Consider the following 14,294-nt stretch of genomic DNA (forward strand, 5'->3'; position numbering starts at 1 on the left):
AGACAAGGGCCATGGATTTACTCAGAGCTACACCCTGGCACGGCTACAGCAATCTGCTCCCGGCTGCAGATCCCGCACGGGGGTTACACACGGCTGTGGGTACAGCCAGATGCTGAGCACTAAGCACTGGGAAGATAAGCAGAGCACTGATGCCTTAAGAGAATCACAACCTTCTCACCTTCGTTACTACCACCACAACAGGCAGCTTTTTGGGAGACTGCCATGTAATTGGAAAGATTATTACCTCGTTATTGGATTTATCACTTGCAATCCACAAGCCTCTGGTGTCTACCCTCAAAAGCGAGCACAGATGTAATCTCTGGGACCTCCAGGTCTGAAGAAGGAACCCCTCCAATGAACCTCATCCCATGTTCCAGCCCTTCTCCAGGGCAGTCAATTTGTTTTAAAACACAAAACCAAAATAAATTTTACTATACTAAAAACTCTAAAATACTAAAATCTACTATACTACTCTGCTAGTATTTAGTGTTCAAAAATGTTAAGACACACTTTGTTTTCCCAAAGAAACAAACAGAAAGTGTCTCAGTAGCTGCAAATACATTGACTGTGTTTTGTGGAGGTGATCCAGATTCTCCTCCCTGAGACTTCAGAGTTGACTCAGTGACTCCAGGGAAGGACAGCCCTGCTTTTACCTGCAGGTTTGTTTACGCAGCTAATCCTCAAGACCTGGTTCCCCCAAGCTTCTCCCCTTTAGAGTAGTATAACGTGACTACCAAGAACCAAACCATCTTCTACAAAGAACCACGTCCCACATTTGGTATTTTGCAAGCTCACCTGACGGAAGAGCAGCTCCTGCTCAGCCTGCCTCTGCCCAGACTCCAGCTCCTGCTGCGGCTCTGCTTCTTCCTCATCGCTCTCGATGGGCTCTTGCTTCACTTGTACCATGTTGGCCAGCCCTGGGGCCTCCTTTTGGCTTGCGACTCTGTCGCTGTATGGCTCCTCCAAAAGGGCTTGGTGTTCCCGTAACTCTTCTTCTGTCTCCTCAGGGTGGCTTTCATGCTGGCGAGCTGGTTCGTTGGGTTTTGATATAATCTGTAAACATCCCAGAGGTTAACCGATAAATAAAATGTAACTCAAACACAGGTAAAGTTCACTCTTATCCTCAAAGAACCAGCTTCATGAAAAGAGCAACTGTGAATTATAGCTTTTATGTTATAAGCTAGGTCCAAAACAACCACTCAAGGGAAAGGTCAGGCTAACCTTGGCATTAAGCACTATGAAATCCTGTGTCCCAAGCAATGACGGTCCCTTAATTTTCCACTTGATTTTCCCTGTGAAGAAATAAGAGCTTCTTGCGCCTACACACCTATGGATGCTAACCCATTCACAAACCCACAGAGAAGTGTAACAGCCATCAATACGTTTGGCAATTAAATTCTGAAAAAAAGTAAGAGAGACACAAACTCTCTAAGAGCGTTTCTGCTACCTTGTTTGCACAGCTTCTTCAATCGCCCTCTAAAATTTTATCTGTAAAGCGAGAGGCTGTCATAGAGTCCTCCAAAACTTGCACTCTCATGAAGTTAATTAAGAGGAAACTGAGGACACTTGACTTACAGCATCTGTACAGAAGCAAACTGCAAGGAGAGTGTCATTCTAACCAGACCTTCCTAAGCAGAGGCAGTGAACTTCTCTCAACGTGGCTGCTAAAACAAAGGGAACAATATAATTTTCACTGTAATTCACAGGGGCTCCGACTTTTTGAAAGTTCATTGGTGAGATAAAATTCACAGTTCTCCATCTCAGACTGCTTATGATTTTTATTTGGAACAACAACAAAAAAAATACAGTAATATGTGAACTGTTTTTAAATCCAGCATAGGTAAATAAATCAATTTCCTTTCTTTAAAAGAGCTCAGGCTGTACCCATTTCATGGGCTTATAAAGAAATTGCTGAACTTTGAAAGTTGTCAGGGCAGAGCTTTAATAAGGATTAGGTCATTGGTATGAAAAGCAATATTGATTTTAAATCTAATAAAGCTAAATCAAAACACGTTTATTGAACACATGCAGAAGGAGTGACTACTTGTAAGTAACTTGCTCTTTGAAGAACGGTGGCTCAAATCTAAACTAAGCCTTTTTCCCTAAATGTAGGAAGAGAGGCTCTGCCACATAACATAAGTAAACCTACACAAAGCAGATTTAGGCTGATGAACATAATATAAAGGATTAATTGCCTGCAAGTATCACAGCAAGGACAGCAAGAGGTTGTTCATAGCTACGGCAGAGGATCTCAAATAACTGGGGCTCAAAGCTTTTAAAAATGGAGCGTTGCAAGGACCAGGACACAGGGCTACAGCTTTCCAGCCTTTGTGGATTACTGTGTTTCAGATGCCTCAACTCCTGAGAAGAGCAGGACATGCAGAAGGGCATTACCTTGCCTAGAAGTTTAAAGCTCTGGGGTTCACGCAGCCCCCCCAGTATGGATTGGGGTGCAGCCCATCCCTCTTAGTGACAGGAGCTGATATTTTTGTACCGATCAACAACTGGCTGCTGTTGGCAAGAGGGTTTTGGTTTCTACAACCATGGAACCATCTTTGAGATCCCACAGTTTCTTGGAAGAGATGGGATCCGTCTGACTAAACAGGGAAAAAGTACCTTTGCCAACAGGCTGGCCAAACTGGTAGTCAGAGTTTTAAAGTAGAAACAGGTGAGGGAGCGGTTCCTCAACAACCAGCTGAAGAAGCTGGGGACAAGGTAGGCAGGCCAAGGGCCTGGGGTGGCGTGATCAGAAAGGACATGGCAATCAACAAAAAAGAGCTGAAGCGGCATCCCTTTGAACGCAGCATGTAAAGAAGGAGGTGCCTGCTGAACAGAAGGTCTCCAGCCTGTCCTGGCGAACTGGCACACTTGGGCGCCTCTCTGAAGTGAGAGAATGCAGCATGGGTAACAAACAGGAGGAATGTTAAGTCTGCATGCAGTTACAGGGCTATGACCTCCCTGGGATCATGGATAGGTGGTGAGATAGCTCACATGACTGGGGTGCTGTGATGGAGGGATACAGGCTTTTTAGGAAGGACAGGCTGGGAGGAGGGGAAGTTGCCCTTTATGGGAAGGAGGAGCAGGAATGCATGGAGCTCTGCACCTTGATAGGGATCTGGAGTCAGTCAAGAGCTTAAATGTCAAGGTAAGTGGACAGACAAGATCAGTGCTCTTGTAGTGGTAGACTGGTGTAGACCTCCTGATCAGGTAGAATTAGATGAGGCCTCATCCAAACACCCTGAAGAAGCCTCACTTTCACATGTCCTGGTCTTCATGAGGGACTTCATCTGAGACTTTATCTCTATTCATGGGGGACTGCTATCTGCTGGAAGGACAATACAGCAGGGCTCAAGCAATCTAGGAGATTTGAGTGCATTGATGATGAACTCCTGACACATGTGATCAAAGTGTCAACAAGGAAGAAGCTCTACTGAACTTGACGCTTACAAACAAGGAAGGACTATTCAGGGATGTGGAAGTCACAGAGGCAGATTTGGCTGCAGTGAGCATGAGATGGTGGAGCTGAAGATCTGAAGAGGAGGGAACAGGGCAAAAAGCAGGACCACAGTCCTGGATTTCAGGAGAGCAAATTTTGGCCTCTTCAGGGTTTTGCTTGGAAGAGTCTCATGGGATACAGCCCTGGAGAACAGAGGGGTCCAGGAAAGCCAGATGATACTTAAGGATTCTAGAAGCTCAAGAAAGATCCATCCCAACAAGTAAGAAATGAGCACAGTCTGCAGAAGGCCTGCGTGGATAAGCAGGGAGCTCCCAACTGAAATCAAGATATAAATAGGCAGTGTACAAGAGCGGGAAGCAGGACAGGTGACCCAAGAGGAGCAGAGACTTGCTATCTGGTCTCATATGGATGGTGTTAAGTAAGCCAAAGAAAGCCAACCTGGAGTTGAATCTGGCAAGGGGTGTGAAGGGCATCAAGAAAGAAAAGAGCAAGAGCAGGGAAATCATGGGCCCACTGCTGAATGGGGGAAGGGACCTGGTGACAAATGACATAGAAAAGGCCATGGCACTTAATGCTTTCTTTACTAGTAAGACTGTCTTTCAGAAATTCCAGGCCCCTGAGACCAGATCGGAAGTTTGGAGCGAGGAAGACTTACCCTTGGTGGAGGACCACCAGGTTTAGGGAACCCTTAAAAGAAACCAGACATACATAAGTCCATGGGACCTGATGGGTTGCACTCACAGGTGACGGGACAAGAGGCGACGTGCACAAATTATAACACGTGAAATTCCTTGTGAAGACAAGAAAACACATTTTTTACTGTAAGGGCGGTTAAACACTTGAACACTCTCTGGGCAGGTTGCCCAGAGAGGCTTTGGAGTCTCCATCCTTGGAGATATTCAAAACCCAATTGCATATGGTCCTGGGCAACTTGCTCTAGCTGACCCTGCTCAAGCAGGGACATTGGACTAAATGATCTCATGAGCTTCCTGCCAACCTAAAAGATTCAGTGATCAAAACTTCTCAAGGATTTTTTTGAGGTACCTCCCACCCCCCCAGTTTCATTACTTGTAATACACATTGGATAACTAAGCCATGTTAAGCTAAAGGCAGTTCTTCCATCAATTTTCTTTAAGCTTTCTCAGCCTTGATGAATATAATCTGTTTTAAAGATAATTAAATCATCATAAACCATCTTCTACTACCTTTTTTTTCTGCTTGGATCGAAGGACTCAAGCTTTGAACTTAATACCTTTTGAACTTATGAACTACGCAAGGTAATTGCTGGGAAAATAACTTACAATGTCATTGTCAAATCTAATGGAAATGAGAAGCAGTGTAATTCCCTAGAAGTTCTAAATTATTCCAACTCCATAAAAATGTAAGAATTAAATGAAAAACACATGTGTAAAATGCTACAATGAAGGTTGAAAGATCAAGTGGTCAATGACAAAGACATTCAGTTTGCTCTCCTAATACAAGGCGAATCTCTTGGTATGTCACTTGTTCCAGCTACTGCAACCCTATTCTTAAAGGACAATTTTGCAAAGAAAGCACTTTGTTATAAACGTATTCCATATAATACATGAGTGTGTGTATCCCAGGCTCATTAAAACTCCCTAAAAATCTTCCGGTTTTGCAATTTTATGAACACGTGTTCATGTAATTTAAGAAAGTCTAAGGTAATCAACGTGCAAGGGAACGAATATAAAATTAAGATAGCATTGAAAATGCTTACAAATATATCTGAAATAGTAAACAATTACACAATCCACCATAAATAACTTCTCCTGCCCTTAATTAGCTCTCCAGCATTCTTTGCAATGAGGTTACTCCTCTATTTTCAAACATAGTCACCTCAGGCTATCACATACTGCTACCATAAAACATTATTAAAGGCACCGCCTCTCTGGGCTTGGACAGCTAACTATTTCCGTATGGAAGAAACTACACATCTCCAGTCACAAACATTTTTAAAAGGCTCAATACAGCTGGCGAGATTTCTTATCTACCTCTTTGAAATACAAACAACAGAACGAAAAAAAAAAAAACAATCATTGTGATATCAGGTCCCAGTACAAGGAAAAACAAATAATTCATCACTTTTCTGCTAAATGCTTCATAAGGAAAAAAAGGCTGTATTTCTTTGCTAGCAGAATTTCAGGTCAGCTGGCATCTGGTATGTTTACCAAATACAACCTATCTACTGCTTCATAACACCTCTGTAGTGGTATGTTCTTAGGACATCAAAACTTTTAAGATACTGCTAAATAGGCTAGAAACCTCTGTTCACTCATCACAGAGTAATGAAGACTCCCCAACAGAAACATGCTTGAGAAGTTCCCAGAAGGTTATAACTAATGCACTTTTTCTTTAGGCAACAAGAATCACAGGGACCTGGCTCATTCTAAAAGTTGGCTGAAGAGCTCCTTGGGAAACAGCATCAGAGCTGAAGAACTTTCACAGGACTGTACAGCAAAGCTTCCTACTTGGATAGATCAACTCCGATGAAGCTGTGCACCTCTGAATCTTTCTCCTAAGATGACAAACAGTTACAAAAGAAATTTCTGGTCCTGCACAATTAAAAGGACAAGGCTCCTTCAACATCGAACACGACAGACCACCTCAGTTATCAAAGACTGACAGAGATTGAAGTTGGGCATGACTTTAAGTAAAATTTGAGATAGACCTGTTCTCAAGACCGTTTCCAGGTTAGGAGTCCAACATAGGAACGTGGCATTTCTCCAGTGTTGCTCATCATGGTAATGGTTACTGAAAGCAGAGAACAAGTTTGAATGACCGAGAGGACTGCTTTAAAATATAAGATTTGTAACAGTCTTCTGGCAAAGGGCATCTCTGGTGGAGGGAATACCTTAGTCATTCCCTTCAGAGAATTCAGCGTTGCTGGACAGACCGGTGTGCGTCAAAGTGCACAGGTTGGAGGCTGAAAACATAACCACATGCACCTTCAAACTTCAGGACAGATCATCACATTTCCATACAACTCACCCAGGGTTATCTACAGGTAGTAGAAACTCAGAGATCGTACTTGACAACGTGCCAAAACCCCATTCCACTTTGCCAGATAAGTACAGCTGGTCAAAACTTTGTGCAGATAAGGATGTGCTGGAAGGTGGACAAGACATCACTACTGTGGACCACTGTCCTGGGAAGTGCAGATCACACCCAGTGGGGTGGAGTGACTTCCCTGTTTCGGGAATGGGGAGAGGCAGCAGAAGGCACCAACCGGGACGCAGCCAGCCTCAGCCTCTCCTGTGCTGGTAACGTCCACCATGCAGAGTCCTGCTCCCCCTTCAACAGCACTAGGGGCACACAGGTGTTGGTGGGGTGGCACAGCATGTCCCACTGACCAGAGGAAGAGAGAAGCCAGGAAGCAAGGGAGGACAACAGACTGGTTTGGCCCTGACCGTGCCATGCTGTGCAGAAGCGAGCAGAAACCTCCTTCTCCTCCTGGAGATCAAGGACAAACTCGGGGAAGAAAGAGAACAACTCTGGATAGCTAGAAACACAGCTTTGGTAAAAACGAGAAAAACCAGTGCAAAAAAGAGAGAATATAAAAGCTCAGCTCAAAAGTATCCTACAACAGCCAGCCAAAAAGTGTTGGTCTCAAGTCAAGGATGTGACTAGGAACAGAGAGGTGGGAGGTAGGTGGTGTGGAGCAGGTACACCGGCTGAGATGCTCAAAGGAAACGAAAGCACTAGCAGGAAGGCATAAGTCAAGAGTGTACCTGCAGGGGAGCAGAGCATGTGGACAAGTACTCGGAGAAGAAAACATATTGCTGGGGGCTTGAACTAATCACTTGGAACTGATAACACATGCCCTGCTCTTCTGGCTACTGATATGGCTCTTCCCACGAGAGGTATCCCTTGCAGAACAGGGAGAGACTAATTTTTAATTTTCATAGACTAAAGAGAAACAAGAGATGATAAGGGATGATGAGGAGAGACTGAGTCAGGCACAGGCCATGTAGGGAGCTGGCAGAGCCTTCTGCAGCAAAGAAAAATCTCTTGGTTGTTTTTTTTTCCTGAAGCGATGAGACAGCAGGAAAAAAATGTGTGAGGCAGCCTACCTGCTGGAAGGACCACAAGACTGCTGGCCTTTGCCTCTAGATGAATGGGAATGACCCAACTGTAATAATCAAAGAAGAGGGACCGCCTGAGGGGAAAAGGAGGGGGAGCGAGAAGAACACCTTGGCACCAGCAGAAGCTGTTTTTGTTCCCCCCCTCTCCCAAACCATTGGAGTTATGGGCTTGATTATATCAGGTACACATCTACATACCGCCAGATCTGCAGCAACAGACACCCTGCGGAACAACGGCTTCTGGCAAAACCACTTCACAGCATTCGGGCAGCAACAGCTGTGACAATGCACAAGCACATGAATGCCAAGCGTCTCGCATCCTGCTGAACGGCATTTCATATTCCACCGACTGAGACACTCAGCAGGAATGCTGCAGGAGGTTTTCCGGAGATCTTTTTAAACACTTATAATGTACTCGTTATATCCAAAGTTATGTTCTAGGTGCTTCCAAAACAGGCTTCCCTTAAACAAAGGGTAACAGCCCTACCTGAATGCTGTACAATACAACCCAATACACTGTATTTTTCTAATATTACAAATTAAACATTGAATATGAAATGCTACTCCAGGAGTCATTTGAGGCTAAACAGTTAAAGCGTTCCAAAAAAAGGAAAAAAAATGAGGAAATAGCAAGGTTGAAGTCTAGGTGTTAATAAAAATTTATCCACCCAATACTGCTGCACCAGACAAGTTGAGGCACTGTAGTCTGGCATATATACGTTGCCATATGTATGCTACAGCAGGAAAAAACCCTTCACTTTTCCAGAGTGTGCTAAAAATGGGGTTTACTCAGAAGCACCATAATTTGACCACAGAAGCTCAGTGTTAATCTACTTAACAGCACAATTCAGGGCTAAAAGGGAGATTATCTGTTCTTGTAAGGCTTCGTGAATTATGCATCCAGGGGAATAAAGCCAAAAGACTAATCTTCATTACAGAAAGGTAAAAAGTTGAGCTTTCCAGCAATGAATTTACAGAAATCTCACTTGCGTATTTCTGTTTAGAAAGGCTTCAAAACCTATCATGCTGAAAAGCATGATAAATACTTAACTCAAAATACTTGGAGCCTACTCAGAACAGCGTCCTACTTTACCTGGTTTGTTGTCACAACAAAAGAACACTCCCCCCCAGTGCTGACTTCCAAATGCCACAGAGAACCATGAGCATATCACAGCTCCCCTCTCTCATATGTAAAAGACTAAGACTGCATCTTAAAAGAGACTGAAGTCTGCAGGGAAATTGTAATTGCTGAAGATGTTGGGATTGCTGTATACATTTATGGTATGGTAAAACAAGCCCCCCCACCCAGCCAAAGCTCCTCCAGCCATGGCGAAAATCCATTCCCGAGGTCTGAATACTAAACACGCAAAAAGGTGGAAAACACGAGTGCATGTTGCCCGTGTAATTTCAGGTCAGTGCTCCCATGCACCTACGTTAATGTATAGCTTTTATTTTCAGGACTGTTTAGTATTTACTGTTTTAGGGCACATGCCTCATTCCGATCAAAGGTTGCACACAGCACGATTAGCAGGAAGCGATTCAGTATCTTATCCAGGATCTCATTTAATGTCTCACACCCCAGTTATGAAGAAAGAGTTGTTGATTTCTACCTACGATTTTGCAGTGTAAACACCAGAGCACACAAGTGCTCTGCAAATATTAGCACGTCTGTGTTCACCATGACTCGACGGCAGGCAGGGAGCAGAGCTGCTCCATGCCATCAAATGCACAGCCGGGTCAGAGATTATGAAACCCCATGGGATGGGGTTTTCAATACGGTATGGTTGATTTTAAGATTGTATGTTTTAGGTGTGCGAGCATAACTCTGCAGCTAGCATCTCCCTTTCCCTGTCCTGCAAACAGCATGGAGAAGAGGAGCGCGCCACTGTGAGCTGCCCGCTGGTGGATCCGCTTGGTGGGACACGGCGCTGCGGCAGAGCGCAGAAAGCCAATTCCCTGCCGCGGCTTCAAGCTGCCTCAGCCCTACGGCCCTTCTTTCCCTCTTCCACTCCTTATGCATCCTCTGATTTCGGCAACAAGTGAGGCAGCAAGTCACCGGAGAGCAGCCTTGCTCTTACCCTTCTCTGTACTACCTTCAGAGTCTTTTAAAAGAGATACCACTTGATTAGCAAAAAATTGGATCAAAAAGATGCGAAAACAGAGAAAGTGAGCAAGACTTGCATGGGAAACTTAACTACTCCCATGTCCTAGCTTGAATGCTCAGTCTGGCATCTTCAATAATGTTCTTTTCATTCATGCACATCTCTTTCATCCCCTTTTTTGGGGGGTGTTGTGTGGTTTGTGTGTGAACACCAGACGTGCAGGGCCGGAACCCGCATTTTCCACACAGAGCCTTGGAGTGGGCCAGTGGAGTCACTCTTAGTGCGTCAGCTCCCGAACGGGATGAACCATACGCTCTGCTACACTCAAGCAATCCCCGATTCGCTCCTGAGAGTGGTAGACCAAGGGCTTCAGAGCCCGCGCTGGAAGGGACCACATCCTGGGGAGCACTCCCCACTCCGGTCAGCCCAGGGAGCCCTGTCCCACCCAGCCCACCCCTCGCACCCGCTTTGTCTTCGTTTGTCCAATTCCAAGTTACTGCTCCAAAGCTTCCGGCACCAGAGCTTCACAGCTCAATCCCCTAGATGATTATTCTTTATATTTTTAATCAGGAGCAAAACAACGTCTTTTTCCTTAGTCACCTTCTTGCAAACAGCAAGACTTGTTTAGGCTGCAATCTTCTCAAAAATTTCATCTGATGTAGACAGCTAACAGGGAAAGTTTAAGGCCAAAATCTTGACGTTTGGAAAAACCACAAGCAATTGAAAACATATTATTTACAGGAAATCCAACACAACCTTAACAGTGCTGTCAGTTCTGCTAATAATTAAAAGGCAGCAATCTACTACATTATTTTTAGTTGTGCCCTTACTCTCCTACACACAAGGGTCTTAAAATATCTGTGCGTCTGGGAAAAGTCTTTTTCCATGTCAGCACTTGGATGCTATCCCACGGGATAAATTTGCCACACACATACAGCGCTAGTACTGAAACGATTTGAACTCGTTACTTCCATAAATCAAATCCAGGGAAATCGCCCCTGTGCAATCAGTTTAATTACGCTCCCCCTCCTGCCTGCCTCCGATACGGAAGATCCCAGCTCTAAGAAAGCTGAAATTCAGAGCGCCACAGGAGGAGTCACTGGGCTCCGCTCACACACGCTCTGCAGCTCCTGGGAGGTCCAAGCAAAAGTCTGAATGAGTTCAGCGGGTACGTCACAGCGAAGCCTTTGGACGCTTACAAGCATTGGCAAGAGAAAAGCCTTAAAAACCTCAAACCATCAAGCTGACATTTATTTCTGAACAAAGAAACCCTACCTAGCACTCCGCGTCCGACCATCCTGGTCACGAAGCATGTTTGGAGGGGGGTAAGGGAAATTTCCATGGCGGCAGCGGCTCCCCACCACTCCAGTGCAAGGGGCTGAACGAGGTCCAGGGCTGGCACACGCCGTGCGCGGTGGCAGCTCTCCAGAAGTACATGATTGACGTCAGTAACTTGTGTAATCATCCTGCCTTAGCTCAAGTCTATAAACAAAGTTTTGGGGGGTTGTGTGGTGGTGGTTTTTTTGTTGTTATTTTTTGTTTTTTAATCCAGCTCTCAGTAGCTGTATTTTCTCATAGGACTGGAACAATGAAAATATTTGGAGAAACCTCCACCATAAATTAAACTGCAGCAATCTGAAAGGCCCGCCTGCCATCGAACTTGTCCTCCTGAGCCTGAAAACTACTACTGGGATTTGCTTGTTTCTTAAAGAAAGCCACCACTGGAACCCCTTGAGAAAAGTCTTTAGAAAGCCTCAAAACAGTACAACTCAGAGTCAGAAAAAGATCACAGTGACTATGATCGATTTCCCCCTTCCCCAACAGCCTTTTTATATTGCAAGTCTAGAAACAGACTGTGCCTTCTGAAATCCTGGGAGAAAACCTCAGCTGGGGTAAAACGTCACAGCTCCATCCATAACACTTGTCATCAGACCTCTTGCACGCAAAAGGCGAGTTTTACCTTCCCATCGGCTAAAACATCAGGATAGATTTTGTCTTTTTTAACGCATAGTCAATGCAATCATCTCGAAGCAGCTTTCTTTCAACTTTGTTGTAATATTGGGATGCCCATAGAGATGATTTTGGCTACATAGCAACTACAAAATCTGTGCAGTTGTGAATGGTGCTATGCAATGTTCACCTGATGTTCTCCAAGTGATTTACAGAAAGCGAGATAATAAACATAGTGCTTGCTTACTTCAAAGCAATTTTCAAATCGCATCTAACTGATCTTCAAAACAATCTCCGCGGGATGCACAGCAACACTGTCCTCATTTTCAGGAGATGAAATGGATGGGACACTGAAACGCTTTACACAGGGCCCAAGTTAAGAGATGGACTGGAGATGGGAACAGCTTTTCTCTTTCCAAAGGTAATTCCAGTGAAAAATACCTCAGTAAATCTGAATATCTTCACTTGCAATTATTTTCTGGTGTTGTTATGTCTGAAATCCCTCACTTTTTTCTTTTTTTTTTTCCCCTCAAATCCATATTACTGCTCCTTCTCTCTTTCAAACTGAATATATACGCAGTAGGTATTTTCCCCATATTCCTCGACAGCATTTTATGTTTGCTGCTACAAAACTGACAAAAGCTCCTCATGTGGATGAACGGCAGCAATGGCAACTTTAAAAAGTACTACCGGAAAGCCAGCAGTTTGAATTCTACTGCCTTGCTTCTGTCTGGAACACAGGTACTGATCCTTGCCTTGGTGATGGATATCCACATCCTTGCTGATTTCTCAAAATCATGAAAAAGAGGTTCCAGGATGAAGGCCGGTTAGTTATGGAGGTGGAGACCACATCCATTATTGCCCAAGAAACTCTGAAATAGCGTCGCCTGAAGTTGGCGTCGATGCTGTACGAGGAAGAAAAGACTTTAAAAGCATCATGCCTACCTTGTTGATGTGGAGTTGCTGTTGCTGGAATTGCTGTTTGTGTTTCTCCAAGAACTGCTGGTGCTGCTGCTGGATCACTAACTGCTGGAGGGCCTGGGCATTCTGAGGAAGGGGAGCAGACTGCGTGCGCCCCAGCGGGCGATGCTGACGGAGTTTGTGTATTGAAGGGGAGACCCGTTCTCCACCAACCAGAGACTGTGCATGGAGGGGCAGTCCTGAAAGATACCAGTCTGAAGATAATATGGAGGAAAAAACAGCAGAGGAGAAAAAAAAGGAAGAAGAAAGGAAGGGAGAAAATGGCTGTTGAGTAACGCTAATGCTGACAATGATATATAACGTTAAAACCAGCCACCTCGCCATTTACAGCTGAAGCATCCTTAAAAGAGAACAGATAACAATTAATTACCATTGGATGGAGTAATACTTTGCCTTCTTTTGAATTCTTTGTTTGCTTGTTTACTCAGAGACCCTCGGGAAATGTTTCATTTCTTAAAATCAGCTATACCATACAGAACCTTCCATCGCTTAGTGGGTGACATGAATTAAGATCACAGTCGTAAGTCTGAAGAAGTTAAAGTCTTAAAGCTTGCCTTGGCATGGGCAACAATCCCCATTTCAGCTCTAGGAAAGCACCAACCCAAGCTCCCACCCCGCAGCATCCAGCAATTAGACCTTACAGGGGGCTCACGGGATACGCTGTAGGAAGATGGATGCTGATGAAGCTGCTTCCCACTCTAGACCACGTAGGGAAGCACGTCTGCCCTCAGCTGTGCTATACCCCTCCCCACAGAAATGACTAGGATGAAAAATTCCACATGATAAACCCCTGTCCAGGTTAGCATTGGAAAAAGGCACTCCCTTGAAGCATTTCAGGAATACGGGACCCATGAGGCTTCATTATTTATGTAGAAAGAAGGTAAGTTAGAGGTCAAGATAACAAATAGCCAGAATTGTTTCCATCACTGTCCTGTGTATACATGATAGTAATTTAATGAAAACATAAAGTTATTTTGGGATAACTTGCGTTACTCACATGCCCTTGGTAATTTGGGTGTCTCTGATAACTCCCATGTGAAATACCCAACTGAGCTCCGGTAAGGGCACATCTTCAGGAAGTACCTTGTCTTTTTAGCTGTTCTTGGGGTAAACCAGTTTTTGCTCTGCTCTCCGAAAACGTAATTTCACATACTTCTTAGAAAGCCGGGACATAAAGGCCCACACCCACCACAAAGCCCACCATAAGGGCAGAAAGGCTGAGGATAAGCCTCTCCTTTTGCTTGTTACAACTTGGGATAGAAAGGCATCACCGGTGTGAAATGCTGTCTCCCAAAGGTGGATAAGGCTGCACACACTTTTAGGAAAAAAGTACTCTTTTGCTTTACCTCATTGTATAAAAGAAACTAAAGACTGCACAAGTGGTCAGCAACATTCAGAAATACTGCCAAAAGAGTTGTATCTTCTCTTTCTTCAGTCTTCCGTTGAGAAGAGAGAGAAGATGCCCAGAAGTCTGCAGCCAGCTGAATACAGCGGATAAGAAACACCTTGACACTTCTGGCCCAGGATGTTACCTTCTTTTCCCACTGATTCACAGAACTGCCCGACGTGGAGGAAACAGACTCATTTAAAAGCTTCTCCTCCTGGGGAAAGATTCACCAAGTTTCTCCCACCCTTGACTTTTCTGAAAATAATAATGTAAAAGTGTATCTTATTTTATAAACACGTGTCCCTATAAATGTG

The 14,294-nt window shown here is 44.5% G+C and overlaps 1 protein-coding gene across 15 annotated transcripts in view; it reads right to left on the reverse strand.

Annotated features, from left to right (window-relative positions):
- The window catches only part of HDAC4 (histone deacetylase 4), a 261,962-nt gene that overhangs the window by 57,526 nt on the left and 190,142 nt on the right, over positions 1–14,294 (reverse strand). For 12 of the 15 annotated variants that reach the window (XM_063342474.1, XM_063342475.1, XM_063342476.1 and 9 more), the window contains 2 exons: positions 12,558–12,787; positions 796–1,053 (listed from right to left, as the gene is read on the reverse strand). In XM_063342474.1, the coding sequence (XP_063198544.1) occupies positions 796–1,053; positions 12,558–12,787 (488 nt within the window). The remainder of the gene's footprint in view (positions 1–795; positions 1,054–12,557; positions 12,788–14,294) is intronic. The other 3 variants (XM_063342470.1, XM_063342472.1, XM_063342471.1) reach the window with 1 other exon arrangement.

The sequence above is a fragment of the Chroicocephalus ridibundus genome, chromosome 7 (genome assembly GCF_963924245.1).
Source record: "Chroicocephalus ridibundus chromosome 7, bChrRid1.1, whole genome shotgun sequence".
NCBI classification, from domain to species: domain Eukaryota; kingdom Metazoa; phylum Chordata; class Aves; order Charadriiformes; family Laridae; genus Chroicocephalus; species Chroicocephalus ridibundus.